The following is a 22553-nucleotide window of genomic DNA, read 5'->3' on the forward strand; positions in this document are numbered from 1 at the left end:
TAGATGAAACATGGGGCTGAGCTCTAGTCATTAAGAACTGCAGCATGAGAAACTTACTTCAATATGATGAGAAAGTAAGAGAATGACTGGAAATCCAATGATTCAAATTTACACAAATACATTTTCTTAAAAAAGGGAAGAGGAGAGAGTGGCATCATATCAGAAAAAGAAGGGTTGAGTGTTTCTCTAACTCAAGATAGAAATTGGGTGTTTTTTGGCCTAGAACAAAAAGAACCTGGTGACAGAGAAGATTGTGAAGATAAAGAGGAAGGAAGAGCTTGAGGAGGTAGTCAAGTACATATGGATACTATCAATACAAAATTTTGTATGGAAATAGAAGCAGAGCTGTAAAATTAAGTTTCTGTAGTTACTGAACCAACTCAGCTCACAAAGAATTAGACTTTGGCTACTTAAAATCCCCATCATAGTTCAGAAAAAGTCTGAAAATAAGAAAAGTGGACACAGAAGGGACTGACAGAAACTATAAATACTGACAGACTGTAAACCACAATCGAGAGTGAAGACAGCCAGGAATGAACACTGAACAGGGAATCAGCAATGGAAAGCACCGAATGGCAGAAGTGCTTGATGAAAGGAAGATCATATAAACAATGACTTAAGAACTGATTTCTAGCCAATAGGCATCGATAGAGGTCCTTCCTAATTCTGTTTGCAATGAATGATTTAATTCTTGATAGCAGGGTCATATGCTGGGAGAAGCCTGCCTTAATTGATGGTTCTGCAACATATATCTATCAGTCTCAGACAGTGATTACACCCCCTGGAAAAACATCTTTTTTTGCTGAGGAGAGCCTCAAATGTGGAACCATTATACATGTCCTAAGACGTCCACAACAGAAGGTGCAATTAAAAAAATGAAACTCATTAAAAATGCTAGCAGTAACCTCAACAAAGTCCAAGACAACGATCAAGAAGGACCAAAAAATCAGTTAACTTCAGAGACAGCCTTGAAAAACAGCTAATGTCTGCTCATGCTTGGCTCCCTGCTCTGCTTGCACTACCCAAGTCTCTAAAGGTCAACAAAACTCCTACAGCAATAGCACACTACTAGTAAGAAACCAGTAGTAGCTAGAGTGAAGAAGTAGCACTGCAGTAACACAATACACAGAAGGTTTACACCTGCACAGCATCAAAGCATAGACTAAACACATTATACTCATAGCTCTACAAAATTATATTTTGCTTTCTTCAATGCAAAGCTGGATGCTACTTCTCTACAACTGTTCTCCTACCACATAGAAAAAACTCCAGTGGTCACTTGCGATGGCTGCACATCTGTTTGAAGACGAAGGCTCCAGTGTACCGAAAAGGGGTGCGTGTTCATGTTTTTCCTTTCTTTCACACACACTTACCAAGAGTCAAAAATTATTAACACAGTGTTGGAAAAATCACCCTGGATAAACAGTAAGCTGGGAACATTTCAGCCCCCGAGATGAACATCTCTCTCAATAATGAGCATGTGAATATAGCTCTGGAACCTTAATCAGGGTACTTCTGACCAGATGTCTTTCCTACAATAGACCTATGCTGTTTATTATTTCTAATGTCATTGTGTTTTAGAAGTTCACTCAAAATTTCTATTAACATTTGGCCCCATTACTTTTGGGAGAATGCATTAAACTTCTGATATGGAAAATGCCAGGTGCATCCTGTCTTTCTTTTTTATTTTTCCCTGAAGACAAGCCTTAACTGTAATATTCTTGAGTCACATACATTACCTACGATTTTTTAAACAACGATCAGTGAAACAACAATTTTATCTCCTCATTACATGCTGTCTGAACTGCTTTATACACATTTACACTTGTATGGTCTAATTTTCTTGCAAGTCTTCTTAACACTTTGCTCATAGCTTATAAAACATGAAAAGCGTGAAGAAGCCACACACAACACTGAATCAAGTCTTAAGTTTTCAGGGTACTTCATTCCCAAAATTACTTGTTCCTCCTAAATACATTGAAGAAATTCTCTTCATCCCATTAGTCTCTGATCAACTAACAGTCTTTACAGATGTCTATGAACTTCCTGTTAGCGTTGTATATTCTGTCATTTGACTTTTCAATTTTCCATATAAAATGTGCTATTCAAATTTAACTTAAAATCATTTGTTTCCACAACTCTCCAATCATTTCTTAAGCCATATTCATATTTGTAGTACCAGACTGTGTACATTTTTTTATAAAGACATCCTTCAGATTCCTCTAGAAGTGTTCTACAGCAGTGTGTTTTGTGCGTTTTCACTAATACTATTCATTACATTTTTTCACTCTTAAAAATCTTTTCTTGAAGTTTCAACACATTTTGTCTGGTTTTGGTCAAACTATTCCTCAAACAACTTATCTCGGTTAGCACCAATTCCAGGCTTTTCAATATAAAGCTGGAGACACTCCCATTTTAAGCCTTTTGTTAAGTCCCATAATTGTTCTTCACAGCTTTGCTGGTGCAAACAGAGAGAAATTGAAGAAATGGTTTCTGAGGCACAAATAGCACAAAATAGCGTTATTAGAGATGGCAACTGTTTCAGATGCCTGCAACTTAACTTTAGTAAGATTCAGAAAAAGTTCTGAAAGAATTTCCCTCCGGTTTGTTATTTTGGAGTAACCCAGCAAGACAACTACATATACTCACAAACTATTTTCCAAAGGAAAATAAGCATATTCATGCAGGCTGAAGACAGAAGGAATGGTAGGAATACGACACATTGAAAAAGCTTGATAGCTTTGACAGCAAATTTGTTGAGCTGTGGTTTTGGTTAAGCAGATCTGACAGTGCTGGATATATGGGGATAATGGGAGCTAACTCACCTAAGAGATACGAGGAAACTTGCTTCATCTTTTTAAAATAATGTGTCGGAAGATACAAGGCTCAAATGAACCTCTCAACCAAGCTTTCTAACAACTCCCTGCACTTGAAGCTGGAGCGCACACATTAACTCCTAGAGGCTGGACTCCCTACTGTAAGTAGAGTTTCATTGGAGAGTTTAAGGTTGTACTAGAATGTGTACCAATCACTATAGATTTTCTTATGATTCAGTATTCCTGAAATAAACATTTTGGAAGATATCCTTTAAAGAATCTTTCATTATATCTGAGTAATAGAACAACAAATTTGTCGCTGAAAACTCTCCATAAAACATGGAGAAAGTACAATCTAGTCAGTATGTCAATGAAGCAAACTGAAGGATGAGGTACACAGGAAGATCTCAACATTGTGGAAGTTGAGACAGTGTGTCACACTGTCAGATCTCAAGTCAGCCTAAAGCATTTACCTCATCCTTCAAAATACATATTTCTGATTTTTTGTAAAAATTTATCTGCCCATATTCCATTATTACCAAACTTTAGAGTGGTAAAAAGACTAGTTAACCAAAAATTGTGGTAAGAGGCTTTAGTAACTAGATTATTTAAATAAAATAAAAAGAAGTCCAGATTTTGATACCAGTACTCTACACCATTCCTATGGCAAACCCTTATCGTTAAACTACCAGTTTCATTTGAGGAAATGTGGAAAATGCAGCAGTCTACTAAAATCATTTGGTTGTAATAAGTGATTCTAATCAAACAGTTAGAAAGAATGTGATTGCAGCTAATTTCTATAGTGTCATAAACAGATGGGAAATGGGTAGTGCAGAGATTAGTCGTGCACTTTTAACGCAACATCCTTTTTCGCAGTCTGGATTGTGGTTCGATCAAGTCTAAGTGACATGATGAAAACAATTTTAATTTATTCTGAAACTATGCTCAACTAAAGAATACACAATGTAGGAAGCATGCTGCTCTTTTCAGAAGTGGGATTTGAGGCAGTGCAGAGTGAGGAACAAAAGTAGCCAGACGCCCACCTTCTTCTTCCCCTGAAAAGTTGTAGGGGTAGTACTGGGGCTTCGCTGGCAAAATGGAAGTTCCACTGGGGATGCAAAACAAGCTCAAAATTTAAATAATCTACATCTTTTCTATTTTAGATTTAAGTACAGCAAAACCGCTACTGCTCATTTCTCCTGCAGATCAAGGGAAGAAAATACCAGTGTGGGGACAAAATATTTCAAGCAATTTTTCATACACTGACAAGTAGTAAATTAGGGAATCTTGTAAGTACAATACAGTAGTCATCTCCTTCTATTGATCACGTATAATTTACATCTTACAAAGATGTGAATTCTTGCATTCTCACTCCACAAGGAAAATCTCAATGATTTATTCATTTCAAATAAAAAATAGAAGGTAGATGAGAAGAATTACTTCACAGGCTGTAGCTTTCTCAGGGCACTAGTGCTAGGCTCTTCTTTCGCACTGCCCGAAGGGCCTTTGTGTGCAAGTCCCTCTAATTAACAAGGTGAATCATGCAGCAGTTCCCTAATTAGTGCACATGACAAGCCAATGGAAACAAGCAGACAGACCTGGGGTACAGATATGGTCAACAAAAGGCATAGCAACACGCCACTAAAAAAACGTATATTTCATGTAAATAAAATACAAAAAGTAAGACATCTAACATAATGCCTAATTTTCCTTTTCATGTTTTATGCTTATACCTCATTTATCACAGACATAAATAACGACACAATAAATTAAGGTTTCCAACTGCAAGTCACTTCACCTCTCCAAAATCAAAGCGCAGCTATCCTACATGAATAAGCATCTGCTTAGGGGGCATTATTTGTTTTCTCTCTTGTTTTTCTGCTTTAAAGAACTGCAGGTACATTAAACGTAGCACTTTAAGAGTCCTTTAGTTAATTCATTTTATTCAAAGTTATTTTTTCTTGAAAACCGTTATATTAATAGATGAAATGAGTGCAATAGTTGCACTATTACATGCATTATAAAAATGCCTATGTTCCCAATATGTAAGAATTCCTAACTTTTATAGAAGGATAAATAAAGAAATAATAAAAATGAATAACCAAGGCATCAGATTTGCATTAAAAAGGAAATGAGATGATCTAAAGTGTACCCTCCTTACATTCACCTTTTCAAGTAAAATGTTTTTCAGTCTTTCTCCCTTCCTTCTGCTTTTCTCAAAAATACTCTCCCCATCTCCAAAATAACACATGCAGATTTAATTTATTTTCCATTTATTTCAAATTGAATCTTTGATTTAGATCTTAATGATCTTGCAACACATTACAAGTCTAAAATGTGCATCATCAACGGCAGAATAGAATTAATCACAGAAGAATTCCACTAGATTCTTTGTTCTTTATTCCTTAGCACATTATAATAAGCAAGGGAAACTACAGACTACCCCTTTATTATACTTTCATCTTCCTAACAACCTTGAAAACAAGTATTTCTTCTTCTAATTGGGTAAAATTTCTCTACAACCTAAAAATTACATTTAAAATGCTAAGAATACATAAAATGTCAAAAAAAAAATCTGTATTCAGACTACAGTAGTTTTAAAAATATGGGATTAGAATACTGGCCATTAAGTAGCTATGGTTCTCCACGCCTTTAAAAAAATGCTCTTTTGGCTATAAACTTGAACAATAGTTAATGTTGCTCTAGCATAGAACTGATTAACTGCCTCCTGCTTCAAAGCAGTTCTAAATTCAGTAGGATTCACAATATCCATTATAAAGGATCATGAACAGAAAGCTGAAATCACTACAATCTGTTTGTTGTGTTCTTCTTTCCCTTCTCATCCATGAACTTCCCCCAAACTTCTCTTAGATCCTGTTCAACATAACCATTCTTAAGACAGTGCAGAACAGCTTTAAACATAGGATGAGAAGTACCCTCTTTTAACATCAAGGCACAATGGATAATCTGCTAACAACTGAACTATGATCTGCCATATGCACAGAGGAAGTATTCAGCAAACAACCTGTCACAAACGCTTATTGTTTCAGTAAGCAACCCACCAAAGGACTCTGCTTTATAAAAAAACATCACAAACTCTGGAACACAATTTATTATCAAAGAAATTGGTAATTAAATGTGAAATTATTGGAAAAAGATTTTATGTATTAAAAAGCTTTACATTCCTCTTTGCACCTTCAATAAAAATCAAAGTAAAGGGTTTAGAAACGTATGTAAAATATGCAATACCAGAAATTAATTCAAAAATAATACACTTTAGAGTCAACAGAGCATATATAGATTATTTTATACATAGGTAATTACAGAAATCTAAGTAAAATTGTTAAATCTAGCCAGCAACAAAAAATTACAGTTGTTCACAGGGGATGCTTCGATATGAGATTATATTTAATACCAGAGAGGCAAATCTGTTTGTTTTAAATAGTGCCACTGATGTCAATAGATTTATTATTCCAGTGCTGTAGCATGGTGGCAAAGACAAATTCAATTTCCAATATTTTCAATGTTAGGAACAGACATTTCAAAAGTGATAGAAATTCACTATAATGCAAGCAGGATAAAAGTAATAATCCCTTAGACAAAAGAGTCAGGTTATTCTACCATTTAGCGCATAATCTATCACACCATCTCCACATTACTAAATGATGTCTAATGCTAAGCCAGACATTTCCTTCTCTACTGGAACACCACATTTAGAGGTTTTGTGTTTCAAACACAATACTAACAAGAGACAATCTCTCCATACAGACAGATGGATAGATGAGCATTTTTTACTCAGGAATTATTTTTAATGCCTCAGTTAAAATTACCAGAGAATATCTGAGATGTACATTTATTTATTTACAGCTGGGCAGATCACAAAACACATCATAAACTGTAATCGTTCCGGAGTCATAAATTAATGGATGACAAATTTAAGAAACACATGTTTTAGATAATATTACTGTTTACAAGACATTTTCTCTATACCCAAAACATTAAAAAAAAAATGAGCAGAACACCATCACATACTACTGAAACCCCACCATCTCCTACTGATCAGTTGTGTGACTGCATACAACACGCACAAAGATTTAATTCAACAGCGGAGTATATTTTATCTCTGTACAGATGACTGAGATTAAACTTTGGCAAAACTGGGATTAATGATTGTTCTCAGACAACCCTGCCAGAGTCTCTCGTGACTCCAAATTACCCATCTCTGAGGAGTACAATCTCTAGTACAATCCAGACTTCTCCATCCTAAAATAAGATTTTAACCTGAGACTAAATGAGAGTAGTTTATAGAGTAGACAACTGTAGCTTCACACTCTTTAGATGTCTTCCATGCTGCTCTGTATCACCTCAGATTATTAAAAAGGATAAATGCTATAAAATGCAAACATTTGAAGGCTAGCCTAGTGACATTTCATATTCTAATAGGGAAAAAATCATCCCATATTTTTGTTTTCTGATACACACTAGTAACCAATAGACTTCCTGAACATAGTGCTCAAGAAGGAAAAATTAGCAACTGCTGATAACAGACCATTATTTAAACAGAAAATGATTCTGTTGACTGCTGAAAACTTATTCTTCAAAACAGGAAGCTTAAAGTGTTTTAATGAAAGAATCAAATGACAGCATAAATAGTGAGGTAGTAACATATATTCAATAACTTTTTGATTATTACCTGTCCTAGTTAGACAGATATCCTACATATTTGACAGATCCCCCATACTGGGGACCTCCCGCACATATCCAGAGCTGGTAGTTGTCAACTAGAGCCACAAAGTGCTGGGCTGCCTCAAGAATAAGGTCTCCTGGTGAAAACAAACATCTAACTTTCCCAGAATTTAAACACAGTCCTAAAAATAGTTCTTTTCTAAAATTATATATCAGTAGGGCTAACTGGACACTTTTTCCACCTCATCATTTACTTTTAAAATAATAAGATTTTAAGTAGAACAGTAAGCAACTGTATATCAAAGATCAAATTAGTTTCGGAGTGAGGAACAAACATACATCCTAGAAGTTTCTCCAACTGTTTTTTTGTTTGTTTTTTAAAGATAAAAAAAATTACAACTAAAAATATGATTCAAAAAGAAATAGACAAAATTGTATATATGTCAGAAAAATCTTCGCAATGTGTTATTATTTTCCTTGTAAACTGAGTGTTCTCTCCCTCAATTAATAGACCAGATTCAGTCCAATCTCCCATTTTTTTTTTGTATTTGATGACTTCCTAAAGCCTATTAGCCTTGCCTGACATGTTTACCAGATGTGAACACTTCTTCCAGGGTAGTTTTATTATTAACTTTTTAAGGAAATAAACAGATTTTCATTCACTTTGACATGCGAATACTACCTTTAGACATACATTGTGAAAATCTCTATAAAATTTAAGACTCATATGTCAAGAAAGATTAAGAGAGCTCTTCAAAAATCTAAATGTTTCAGTTTCAAGAACACAAATGTTCGTTGTGAATATAAAGAGATTTATACCTGTTGTAAAGGGAAGGAATGTGGAAGCGTAAGGAAACATACATCGTATTCCCAATTCCTGATGCAGATTTTCACATGGCTACACAGAGATAACAAACCTACGAGCTGTAGTTGCACTGTACTGCTTTTCAATTTGTTTCACTTAAATCCTATGGAATACTAAGATATCAGAGAAACTCTGACACTTCAGTGTATAGAAACTCATCAGCACAAACATATAACAATTTCACATTCCACAAAAAACTGATTCCTGATCATTTGAACTTCCTGATCATTTCCATAAAAAACTAGAAGTTAATCACAGACTCACCAACAAAAACACCATAATGCCTTTTAAACATTCACATTTTAGAGAGAATCATATCTTCCCTTGGTAAACACATACTTGAGGGAAGAAAACCATCCTGCTTTCATTGTGAATGGCAATAACATTTTTTATTTTTAATTTTTAAATATACTACTACTAGACAGGGAAATAAGTTGTAGGAGTATGTTGAACAGTAGCTTGTTATTCAGCTATAATGATGCAACTATTGGTAGACTCTTCCACAGACTCACATGGGTCTTTCTGATAAAAAGACTAAATTAAAATCAGGCAATAGATGTTAACACAGTTTTCATGTCCTCTTTTCTGTTACTGACCAGCCATCTGACTTGCAAACTAGAAGAAAAGTGTACACACACACACACACACACTCCAGCCATGGACAGAAATGTTTAGTACTTACTAAGTCAAGACTGACACGTTTTACCCTACTGGTAACTGTATTGAAGATTTGATAGTAAAAATTCAACCACAACAAACCACCTGACAGGGACAACAAAGCTGATGTTCACGTTGCTCCATAATTAATACATACATGTACATAAACATAAATCATCACATCCTAGCATGCACACTCTGAAAGGAGATGCTGACAAATAAAATTATAGCACACCTTTACAGAGTGGACTTAGGGAACCAGATCACTTCTTGTATAAGAGGCCTGTGAAAATTAAAGTATTGCTTATCTTATAAATTACTTAGAGATGCACAAAGGTATCACATACACATACTTCACGATTGTCAAAAATGTGCTGGCAAGGAAGGTTAAGGTTATCCTTTTAAAAATGTTATCACTACAGTGCCAAATTTAACTTTGCTTCTATAAACACTTTCATTTCCCACTAACAGGCTAGAAACATCACACATTTTATGAAATGCAGTAAATTCCACCAAGTGCATGCACTTCAAACAAGGGCCTTCCATTGTAAAGCGACAGAAGATGCAAATGCCCTTCCCAACTACAACAGGGAGTAGATGTGGGGACCACGGGTAGATCTCCGTATGTGGGTCTCGCACAAAAAAGCAATGGAAGGTTTGTCAGCAGGAGGTATGCAGCTGATTGCTGATGGCCAGCTGCCTGCTGCCGGTGCAATGTGCAGTACCCAGACTGAGTGGGCAGAGGAACAGAAGATTTAGTAGGTGCGTCTCCACCGCCGCGGGTCACGCCATGTGACTGGAGCGCCCCGAGGAACTGGGGGCAGATGAAAGCTGGCAGCTGTGTGCTGCCTCAGGCCCTAGGAGGCTGCCAAACAGGGCTTACAAACATGTTAGCTCAGCGGCAGAATTAAAGCCCTCATTCAGGCTTATTTTGGAGCAAGAAACCAACGCGCATACAGAGGATGGGGGAAAACTTGCCCTGCGGGCTGAAGCCTAAGTACACCTTGACCTCTCCCCGCAAGCTGCAGTATTGCAGGGCAGACTTGATGAAGGGACCAAAATAGCTCATAATTTGTATTGTCTTCCCAGTAACCTCTTCAGGTTCTGACAACCAGACACAGCTGACATTTGCTGCCCTCTACTTATTAAATAGGCAATCGTATTTTAAAACCTAAAGCACTATCATTTTTCCAGATCAGCAGGGGAGTAAATCTGTTGCAGTTTAGATAAAACAGTTAGGTGATTTTTTTGCATTCACATCTTGCTTGAAATGAATTCCCTTTTTTTTTCTTTTCTTTTTTTTTTCTTTTCTTTTTTTTTAAGTTGTGCCAGAGTCACAAATTAAGCACTCTTGTTTCTCCCTGAAGATGACCCATTTTAGACAAAATACCACTGAGCCAGAAAGAGAACTGGAAATTCAGTCTTCATGTCTTCCTTTAGGAAATTGATCTGATATATATCTACATAAGTATATATTCAAATTCATGAAAGAATGTAAAAATGCTTTGGAGGAGGAAGTATTGCTGAATGCATTCCTCCCTGCCTCTCATGGAAGCTCTGGGTGCCATCGCTAATACAAAGCAGAGGCAAAGCCAAACCACCCTTACGGCAAACCTCGCACCACAAAGGTGGAAGAAAACCGTTCCCTTGGCTGTTCTCTGAGCTCTGCAGTCCGTGCAACCCAGAAACAGAGGGGTTACCACCCCCTTAGCTGCCACTCCCTTGTTTAGCACAGCCACACAATGCAAAAGCATTAAATTTTCCTCCAAACTCAGAATGAAAATTGCAGGGGATCTGAAGGGTTGAAAATTCCACTGTTTCTTTCCTGCAATGGAAAAATCAGACACTACCTCCAGAAAACTCATTTTACAGGAGAAAGTTTCTACTGAATTATTTTGGTGAGATGCTAAAAAGCCTCTTCCAGCATCAGAGGGTCCTTGCAGAAAGCTCATCCCATGGTAAGCCCAAGTTCTGTACATTTGTATTTAAGTAGTCCTGTTACTTCATAATGACGGACTGCTTGTTACAACAATCTTTTATGAAACTGGGCTCCAGTGCCCTGTATACCCATCTCCTTTTCAGCTTTTCAAAAAAGTAAAACACATCAGGTAAAGCACAATTTGTAATGGCTGTTGCACTGCTTTGAAATACTCTAATATAAATAAAGTATGTTTCAGAACAAAGTTAAACTTCAATTTGGGAATGAGTCTCAAATCTTCCTCACTAGTTTTGTTGGAAAATCAGTGTACACAACATTTTGTTGGGAAAGGTGAGAAGTAAGAATCTAGAAAAGGAAAGCTACCTTTTACAAACATACATGACTGTTACTTGTCCTGTGTTCCCAAATTATAGGAGAACCACATGGGAATCTTTCAGTAAGAAAAATACTGTAACTCAATTGCCTACATAGCTGCTAATGCCTCAACTAGCAGATTGCATCAGAACAGATACATCTGTCATATAAAATCTAAGGAAATCACAATGCTGCTGTGTTAAATTGAAGACTGCTGCCTTTCAAATACCTCTTCTAGAACTACTCTTACCACAACACTATACACCAGATAAGTAATGAACAGTGCTTGACTAGACAGTTTTCCTTCTCGTTGCTCTCTGCTGTTCTGATCACCTGTTGCATTTTTTGCATCAGTCCTCATTTGCCACCTTTCAGCACTGCTCATAAGCACTCGGAATACAAAGACACAGGTCTGACAGGGGTCTTCATGAAGTAGCAAAACACATCAGTAGATACTAATGATCCTAATGATCCTTCTGGGATGCCTTCTAATTTGTATGCAACTCCAGCAATGGAGTCTAATGAAGTTCTAAGATTTTCTAGATAATAATTAGCAAATTAGTGTTCTTAGCTTACTATAAAAGGTATCAAATTTAAAATAGAGTTCAGTTGTTAAGAAAGATAAATTTAGCTTGTGCATAAGTGAAAGAGAATTTTGTTGTATAATGCTATAATGCTAGTTACCAGCAGTCACACATGAGCTTTTCCTTTATTTTTTTTTCTTTTGTAAAAAGCAAACAAGAGCCAGGCACTGTATGCACTAAAACTGTGCATCACTATGGAACTCCAACAATGTGATTTTGAGAAAGGAAATTACTATGTTGGACAGGATTGGATTTAATTTAGATTTGTGCTAGACTAATGAGGTAATCTTGTGTCAGAGCTAGGTCAGTAAAAAGACCAGAAAAAAAATCTAGTCCTTGACTCAAGTCTAATTAATATAAATTTTACCTACACAGGAATAAAACAATTTGACTTAGTTGGAAAGTACTATGGCCATTCCCTTGATTTCCTGGCTTTATTTTTTCTTTGTCAACTACTCAATTTTCTGACTCTGTATTGCACAGGTAACACCACACTTCACCTTCAGCCAAACACCTGCCATTGCTTCTGCTCCAAGCACAGGGAAACAGGCTGAAAGTGTCACGGTCTTCAATTTTACAAAAAGAGTTATGCTGAACAGTAAGACTACAATTGCATGAAGCTCTTAAGTACTACAGAATTCATGGCGGGGTAATACCTTATCCTCAGAAATTTTGTCAATATTCACTATCTTTAAACTAATATGCAGCCTTGAAGATCTACACGTTCAGGGTCCTGCACAATAAATATATTTATTATGAATAAATTGGTCATATACAAATCATTTCTTCATCAGCAGTATTTGCATATGCAAATACAATGCTGTTTCTCTCCTGTCCTTCCCAGAAGCTCATATCAAGTCCAGTTATCAGCATTTGTGACCATTATCATAATATCTGCAACATCTCAAGTAATCTCTGCTCATAAGGAAAAAAATACATTTCACATAAATGCAATAAGTTGGATAACACATCAGGATTTTCATGAAAGTATTTTAATTGATAACAGGATGGCTTCTTTCTGAGATGCAAGTTCAGCATTAATATTTGAAGTCACTACAACAATTGCATAACTTCAGGAAAACCTCATACACTAGGGCCAAATCTGCAGTAGCGTTGCACAGGCTTGAAGAATACAGGAATAGTCTAAGCATTTTTCTAGGTATAAAGAACAGAACTGTGGTAATGGGAGAGTGTACACAAAGTGACTCTTCGGTAGCCTTCTACACGTATTGACAAAAACACTGGCATTCCCTCTGCATCACAGCTACAGGATTAGTAAACCGATGCCGTAAAATATTTCTGAAACAACCAAGTTCTGAGGACACATTGTTGCCTAAATTTTGCAGTATTTCAGTTGCAGTAATTCATTACTTCATTACTATCACATTTCTAGTTATTCCTTGCATCTTATGACCCTCAGGTGGATTACACAGCTAAACGGAAACTCAATTCAAACTTTTTTCAGTTAAAATGCTCAATTTCTCAGCAAAGGTTTTATAAGAAACCATTTAAGAGAAGATTGTTGCTCTTGAATACTTTTATGTCAGCCATGGTACAACAGAAAACTTGAGACGTCTCATCAAAAATCTAGCAAAATCTTTAAGAAATTAGTTTTTGCTAAGGTGAAAAAAACTTACTCAACAAAACAAAATCCTTTTCTTTTGCTTCTCATTTCAGTAATGCCTTTTCAAAGCATGAACAACTGCAATGAACTATTATTTTTTTTTACAAGAATCCACACCTATTGAGTTGATACATAGGTATTAATGTGGTGACAAGAAATTATTCAAAGTAAAATTGATTTTGTAATATGTGTTACGTGCATAACACTAGAGTTTCAGCACTTTCGCTAATAAAAGTTGTTTTATGATGTAAAATTTCTAAAGCATTTCAAGAACTACAAAATACATCATACAATCTACACAATACATACATATTTCATCAGTACTTTTAGGTGAGAGAAGAATCTTATGGCTCTCCTAACAGTCCAGATGTTTTTGTGTACGTACCTCAGCAAAGGATGCATTTCAAAATCTAAAACTCAACCAAATAAGTCTGTTACTACAAAAGACAAGGAGGATGACAGCACCTGTGTAGAATGAGTACCACAGTGATGTGGAGAGTATGGAAAAAACCGGCCTTTGGTCTGCTTATGCAAGAGCAGGGTACTCCCAAAGCTTCTCACCAGTGTAACAGTCACAGCAGCAACCACTTAAATATCATCGTAAAAGGACTATTAAACTTTGGGAAAATGGGATACCTGCATGGATAGAGGTAAGCGGACAGCCTTCTGTCTCCCTGTGAAATTAATAAGGCTTCTATTATGAATATCAACAGGCTTGTGATTTCACTTGCATGGTTAACAAGTACATCTGAGAATAGATTCATCTGAGTGTTATCTAAGCCGATCTAAGTCCTGGATACATGCCCAGACATTTATGGTGTCTGGGCTAAGTTTTTATTATTATGCAATATTCTTGGTTGGTGATGACACAAAGATTTTAACCAAGTTAATCTTTCAGGATCAACACACTCAGCTACTTCACTTTTAATTTAAAAGATTTTTAGCCAACAGATACTGAATATGTAGAAAAATATTCATGACAGAAAGGATATTTAGGATCTTACCTCCTCTGTCTTTCTTTCAAGTCACTCACATGATTAACTGCTAGGTGTTGACTCAATTATTCCTAATCTGGATCAATCAGTTATATGGTCTGTTTTATGTCCTATTTAATGAAGCTTCTGCATAAAAATTAGGGAACTCAGTTTCTTTAACTTGCGTTTGTGACTTCCTATTCTTCCAGTCAAATTCAGCATATTTTCTAAAACTTAATTTTGAAAGCTTCAGTCATGGAATATGAAGTAGATACTACTCATAGATGATTCTATTTCTTACATTAATTTATACTACAAGTTAAACATTTCAGAATTTGCTACAAACAATGTAAATAGTTTCCTGAAAGAGTCTGGATGGAAAATGTGTTTTACAAGTTTGTTAAGTCTACCATTAAAATCATGTAATGTGCACTCGCAAAACCATAGAAAGCTGGACTAATTTAAAAGTGTGAAAGTGAATGGAAATTCTAAGCAATAAACCCTTCCCACAGGTGCATTTTCCTACTACTTTCACTCAAATCCATTTGAAACAGGCTGATGCTAAAGCAAAATAAGTCAATCAACCTGAAATAAGAGTGGGTTGCACTGACTTAACTATAATAGTGCTAATCTGTGTGTGCATGAAACCTGTTACGTCTCGTTTCTGTAATAAGACCTTATGTATGTAGGCCGCTCTGGATGTAGTGCCTCCTAATTAACTTCTTTTGTACGAATTTTAGTTTCAATTTTTTAGTATTTAAATATTTTATGTGAAAGTCTCTAAAACAGCTGAAGAGCCATAGAAATCTAATTATTAAAAACAGATACATGCCTAAATTTCTTTTGGTTTCAAGCATGTAGAATAAAATTCAACTTCAGAGAGAGACAGGGTGCCAGCAAATTACACACTTTCATTAGAAGGGTGGGAAAAAAGGCAGGGCTAATGTACAAGAGAAGAGAGTGCAGCACTCAAACAGAAAACCCGGCATTCACTCTGCATTTACTCAAATGTCTTAGCACTTCCAGGAACACTATTTCTCTAAAGTCATAATCTTATTAGAAATGTTTAGATTTTACCACCAAAGTACTTGCTATGTCTTTAATAATACCAGTGTTACAATTACTTATAATGCATTTAATACACATGCTTTTATTCACATGTCAGCACTGCGTCACTCCCTCTAGTGGGTAAGAAATGCAGCTTAAATGGAAATACCAGATTTTCATACAAGGGAGAGGTATTCCAGCAGCTACACCAAAAGCAAGAACACTGGCTAGAGCACAAGTCTTCCATCACAGCTATAAAGAGAGCCAATAATTCATTCTATTAGAAAATGTATTTTCTAGCCCTGTTGTTTACTTTGCTGTCTCAGGTTTCCAATTCTGAAGAAAAGAACTACAATGAATGGAAATACTGTCACAGCAAGAAATGCACTTATTTCTAGCTTACTTCCATTTCCAGCAGCATGGTAGTTTTAGTTCTCAGCTCAAATGCAAGTCTTGCCAGCCAACAATTATTTTCCACATATTTTCAGATGCAATTTCCTTTGCAGATACAGGCTGCTTACTGAGCTCTAATAGTATCAAATCCTGTGCCTTTTCCTACCAAATAATTCAATCTCTCTGCTTCACTAGAAAGTCTGACAATTCCAACACTGGATGGCCTTAAGTTTACAAGAATCATAATTACATAATGGAAAGAGACAAAGGAAAGTTAACTGCATCTCTGATTCTTTTTTTCTGCTACATGTATAAAAAAATCTGTATATGTAACGGAACTACAGAATACTGCCAAAAGGGAAACTAAACTGGAAGAACAGGTCAATAGAAAAAAAAAAACGTGTTATATGCATTTTTTCTGTATATATTACCCTCTAATGTATTATTATTACCTTCTAATGCATATATCCAAATAAGTTAGCTAGAGGAAAAAAAGTATCAGTTTGCTGTATATTATGCTAATTTCTTTTTCATAGGAACATCTTTCCATTCATAGATATATTTTAGTCACAAACTGATCCTAAGCTATAAGATGTCCTAAGCAAAGGATCGTCACTCTCATTTACAGCACATTAAGAATACTAAGAATAACATATCAAAATTTGAACTGAAATTATTTGATATTTGTTAGATTACTGTAATTTAGAACAATGAGTAAATGGTACACTGAACCACTCTGTACAGAGAATGACTGGCAATTACATTACTTGAAAGACTGTTGCCAGAACAGAATTGTTAAGTAACACATTTCTAAGAAAGTGACATTAAAAAAAAAGACAAAGGCATATATTTTGCACCAAAATCTAATGCTGCTGTCATCAACAACCCAACAAAAGCTAGAGCTACCTAAAATGGAAATGAAAATGTAATGTATGGAAATATTCTCTTATAAAATCTCCTTAGGCTTCACATGTATTAATGTATTAGTTTGCAAACATTAAGATCAAAGGCAAAGCAACAAATACATCCTAAAAAGTTTTTAGTCAGATTTTTATTAACGATATACAAGTAGCAAGGCATAAAAAATTAATATGTTCAAGCCTTGAAATGTCAAGTGTAATGATCTCTAGCTCTGCTTACCTCCTTTGCTTTTTGTTTCAGTCTAGCTTGCTCTGGGTCCTCTTGCCTTGAGCGACTCTACATGTTTAAAAAAAAAATGGGGAAAAAAGGTTAACAGATGGTTTAAGAACCCCTCATCTGTTGCAGTAAGTTAAAAGACAGCAAAGAAAGAAATAAGATACAAGGTGTCAAAGATGGGATACTTAAATTCACAGGGGTGCAATTTCAAATGCATAGGCCTCACCAAAAAGACCGTTAAATATTCAGTTGTAAAATCTACTCGACATTTAAATTTAAAAACAAACAAAACCAACACCTCTTTGTATTTTTCAATTCTAAAGTTTCCATACAGGTTTAGATTTCAATTACTTAATACAAACAAATTAAAGCGTCTGAGAGCAGAACTGACACCTTTTCCCAATATCTGATCTTTTTAATTTAATTGTTAGTGAGTGAGGGAGTTATTTTAAAATAATTTACTGTCTGCAACTAAACTTTTTTTTTTTTCAGCTGTTGGTAGAGAATGTGCTGGAAACAGTTTTAACGTTACCCTTTCAAACAACAAGCCTTCAGAAATAAAGACAATATAATTTGTATGAAATTACAGAGGTAGATAGACATGCATTATTATGCTTCTTTAATGGCATTATTTGTCAGTATTTAGAAGTTCCACAAAAAACTGTTGTCCCAGGTACTTGAAAGATTTTCTTGTTTTATTTCAGTCTTTGTTTCAGATTTAAATTGTTTAATTTAAGCTATTTACATAACTTCTAAAAGAACAGTTTCTTTGCTCTCTCCTTTCTCTGCCTCTTTCTAGGTTGAAGACAGACCTGAAACTTGAAAGAGTATTAAACTGTAAACCTACACATAATTTTTTTTTCGTTTGAATTTTTCATAACATTATGTTCAGAAGTGACAAAGACATGAACCAAACCAATTGAAGATATGTTTTAAGGGTAGGGGGATGTGATATTGCGGACATACCTGGAGAGTCTCGTTATCATTTCAGAGTGACAGTAACAATGACTGATTTTCTCTACCCTTTTTCTTGCACTTTTATTTATTTATTTCTATTTGGGATTAATTTTTCTGCTAATACGGCACACACATACAACACATAATGGTAAAGAAAACTCAAATTAAACAATCAGGAGATTTTTAGAAAATGGGCACAGTGCAAGAGTCAAATGTGTTGGCTTCATTTTCCAGTACTACCTACCAGTGATTTTGTGCCTGTTAACATAAAAGGTAGTTTGACAGGATAGTGTCTGTAGTAAAGCAATGAGATATAAAAAACCGTAGATAGCTGATGACTGAATTAGACTCTCACGTTATAGTTATGCCAACAAAAAAAGAAACAATTTTATGTAAACTGTGGTTCCTTTTAAGTGTTGTGGTCAGACAAAAAGAAAAATGCAGAAATGCAGATAATCTGATCTAGTTGCTGTTTAAGGAACAAAAAGACACATTCATGAAATACAGGGATATGCCAGAGAGCTGCAACTCTATTTAGATAGAGCAATTACTCAGAACTTGACCATGTTTATACCTATTCAGGGTGGAGGGAGATCGATGAGTTGCTTCTCTAGGAGATGAACTTAGGTATTGAAGATGTAGGCTGAATTAGGTCCCTGCTCTGCCATTTTCTGACAACAGTTCAATCACTGTGTGCCTCAGTTTCTCCAGTATGATGTTTGGGAAATCTGCTTTAGTTCTTTCATGGTTTTTTGATGATAAATTTATAGAAGTACAATGAACTTCTATTGCTTTCTGAATCTCGCAGAGAAAGCAGTACAGAAATACAAAGTGTATTCATGCTACTATATGAAGCTGAATCATTTGCCAAATGCAAAGCACAAGTTAAAAGCACTTCAGCTGAAGGAGAAAGCAGAGAGTCCTTGGAGAATCAAGCTGAGACTTATAATAATGTTACCAAGTTTCTATAAGAAAGTGACAGAATCCTGGAAAACATACCAGATCTGTGTTGCATTCAGGGACATGGGGAGAAAAAAAAAAATCAAAGCAACAGATATAAAGTAACATCTACATTTCCTGGTCCACCAGAGAAGGAAAAACTCTGAAAAAGTACAAGTTTTTTTTAAAAGTGGTTTGTTTTTTGTTGTTGCTTTCTTTACATTTAAAGGTTATTTCTTTGCTTTGTTTTCACAAACTGACCAAATAAAAGTTAATGTGAACACCAGGATAGCAGACCTTTTATACAAAAGATAAATAACAGAAACTGCTACGTAGGTGAAAATGAGCACTCAGATGTTGAGTGACATAAAACACAGAAAATTCATCACTAATGAAGTTCAAAAATACCAGGTGATGTCAGATATCAAAACCCAGACTAAAAAGTGGATTTAGAACTACTTTTACATTCAGGATAATGCAATGAGTTTCTGGTTATTCCTTTAACCCATATGAAATGCTTTTCTCTAAGAGCTCAAGCTAGCTCTTGCTTCAAATATGTAGAATTCCAACTTGAAATTGGATGTGTCACTTCTGGTCTAAGTACCATACTAATAAAATTAAGGAATTTCAACTGTCATTTTCTGTTTGTTGCTTTTTGGGTTTTTGTTTTTCTGTGTGCGTGTTCAAATAAATGCTAGTAGGGTTTTTCCAACAGATTGTTTAAAATAAAATGTGTTCCTGCAGACTACTGTGTCAGCTTGAAAATCAGTAAGCCAGTGAAATAAAATCAGCATACAAAGACTAAAATGCGTTAAAGGAAAAGAAAAAGGATAAGCAGTAACAGTTGTATTAATTCCTCACTTTATGATCTAATGTAACTCACAAAAGGCTTCTTCAATGCTGATGTAACACAGATTAAAGCAAATAGAAGCAAACGAAAATGTCAAACTTAATAGAGGTGGCTAGATAAGCTTTAAAAATGTCACTGGCTTCTCTTTACACTCCATTCCACATGTAAGCATCTTTTGCTTCCTCTGAAGAGTTTGAACAATTTTGCTGCTATTCAGCTCGTGTAGTGCCTGCATCTCTCCCATCATTTTTATTCACCGATTGCTTTAATACTTTACACTTACTTTCATCAAGCTACTAGCTAATTGTTCCTTTCTTTTAATTCTAGTTTCAATTTTTTCTACAAACTCATCCCATACTGTTGAGTTTGTCTTCCTTCCTCCTTTGCCACTAACCTCCAAAAGTTAATGCACTGCATCTCAATTGATTTGTAAAAAACAAACAACAACAACAAAAATTTCAAAAAATCCTTTAAGGCACCAATGCCTCCTCTGTGTTTCCTCTAAAGCTTCAGAAACACCCACCAGTCACAGACCCCCCAACTGAAACACTTCCAAAGAGTTCACCATGACTCTTTCCCCTTCCCCCACTCTATTCTTCATCTCCATATCTGTAAATAATGACAGCTGGATTTACGCAATACATTTTCATGTTGGTGAATAAACATCTTTAGAAGCAAGCTCGCTTCCCATAGTAATTTTAGAGAAACCTAGGACAGATCATAACCAGATAACGTACTTCTAAATACATTAAATGATGTCTCCTACTGAGAATGTATCCTCCAAGCCAGGTTTGTTAACATTTCTCCCAAACATAAGCTACTTTCATTAGACCAGACCGACTGATATTTTAATTGTTAACAACGAAAGTGCTTTGTGTTAGAGAACTTGCTATCTTATTTATCGGAAAACTGCATAGATTACATTAGCTCTATGGAAATATCAGACTTTGAAAATATGAAAAGCAGCACATGTTAAATGTGTGCATTCAAAGCATATTAGAAATAGAGGGTTTCATTTACATGTTACCAAACTAATGTTCCAAACCTCAGCTTTTCTCCATGCTTGCGTTAAGGAAGAATGCCACAAAAACAGACATATAATTACACACATAACAGTGTAGTTTTAAGAAGTGGACTTTATATCTCTTACAACCGTCTTACGTTAGAAATAAAATGTATTTTTAAAGGAATATCTAAATGACTTCAATGTAATAAGGCAACAATTATTTTTAAAACTGAAGGACAGCCGCATCTATGCAGATGAGCAGAATAACACTCCTGATGCACAGAAGGAGGACCATTATTCCATATTTTGTTGTCATTTGCAATGTCAAAGTAGCACTATTGTTGCATCTCTTTCCCCACTAACAAAAAAAGGTTTCTGTTAGATTAACTGTGATGTTTTCAGTCTGCTAAATCTGTGAAAGGTCTCTATTCCTAAATACTTGCCTGTTGCCTGATCAACAAAATCTGATCCCAGTTAAGGTACTCACACCTCTTCTCCCCCTTCCCAATTCATATCCTGGGAGTCTTTAATGCTTCAAATTCATCTTTTTTCATTAAATAAAGTGAAGAGTCACAACTGCAGGTGCTGTACTATTGAGAGTCACTGCTGTGCCAACAGTTTCAATTTTAAACCTATTTTTCCCCATTGATGACATTAGAACTTCACCCACGGCTGTACCAGCTTATAACTTTCACTTTTAATTAAAGAAATTAAATTGGCAACATGAAACACTTTGCTTTCACATTAGCTTTGTTAATAAAAAGTGAGAGTTAAAAGCAGCATAGCTGAGGGTAAAACCCTATTTTGAGCTACGACCACAGTGAGGAAGATTGCAAGTGCAGGGTCTAAAAGAAGATTCATTTTAAAATCATTAAAATTGAAGTAACAAATTTTTTAAAATTGAGAAAATTATCTCAATGCAATAATTCACTCTTTGCTCTCCTCTCATCAGAATTGAGTTACAAGTTTCAGTTCAGAAAGTGCTTCATCTCACAAAAAGCTGCATTACATCCACTGTAGTCTCAGAAGAGAAGGAAAGGATTAAATTGGCATGACGACTGAACTCATCTCTCACTCAGAGAGATAGGCCCTTCAAGTAATGACAGGAGGTGCACGTGATAGCGCTGCGTAAGGAAATCTGCACTGCCAAATTTCAATGATCTCTCTCCAATAAAAAAGCCCTTCAACCTACAGCTCTATCAAAATCTCCATCATCCATAAATGCTGCCTAACTGTGCAAACAACACCAAGCAATTTTTCAATTTACTTATCGATAGCTTTTGTAGAATAGAGGCCACAAAGCAGATCTTATTCCTATGATAATTGTAGTTATCTTTTAAAACCAAAAACTAGACAGGCCTGTGCTATTAATACAGAATACCGATAATAGACCACAAACTCCTTTCTGCTGCCAGAAATACTTCTGTTATTACACTTGAATCAGAACCTCATTCTATTTGACACACACAGCCTACATTTTCCAGATTTTGGAAATCGCTATGAAAGCAGCAAGAATGAATCACTATGAAAGCAACTTTTACTATAGCAAGACATGTGCCTTGTGTTTTCAGAAAGTCCACACAACACACACACCACATCAAATGTAAAGGTAAGCTCCTCAAGTTATTTCAGTCTGGCTTTTGACCTTTCTGCTGTCTTAAGACTTCCTTCAGCTTCTTTTCTGATTTCCCACATCAACCACCAAAGACATATTCAAAAGACCTC

The 22553-nt window shown here is 35.5% G+C and overlaps 1 protein-coding gene across 3 annotated transcripts in view; it reads right to left on the reverse strand.

Moving 5' to 3' along the window:
• LOC415780 (transcription initiation factor TFIID subunit 4-like) overlaps window positions 1–22553 on the reverse strand; it is a 131621-nt gene that overhangs the window by 48679 nt on the left and 60389 nt on the right. For all 3 annotated transcript variants that reach the window (XM_046899656.1, XM_046899655.1, XM_046899657.1), the window contains exon 13: window positions 17080–17136. In XM_046899656.1, the coding sequence (XP_046755612.1) occupies window positions 17080–17136 (57 nt within the window). The remainder of the gene's footprint in view (window positions 1–17079; window positions 17137–22553) is intronic.

The sequence above is a fragment of the Gallus gallus genome, chromosome 11, assembly GCF_016699485.2.
Source record: "Gallus gallus isolate bGalGal1 chromosome 11, bGalGal1.mat.broiler.GRCg7b, whole genome shotgun sequence".
In the NCBI taxonomy this organism is placed as follows: domain Eukaryota; kingdom Metazoa; phylum Chordata; class Aves; order Galliformes; family Phasianidae; genus Gallus; species Gallus gallus.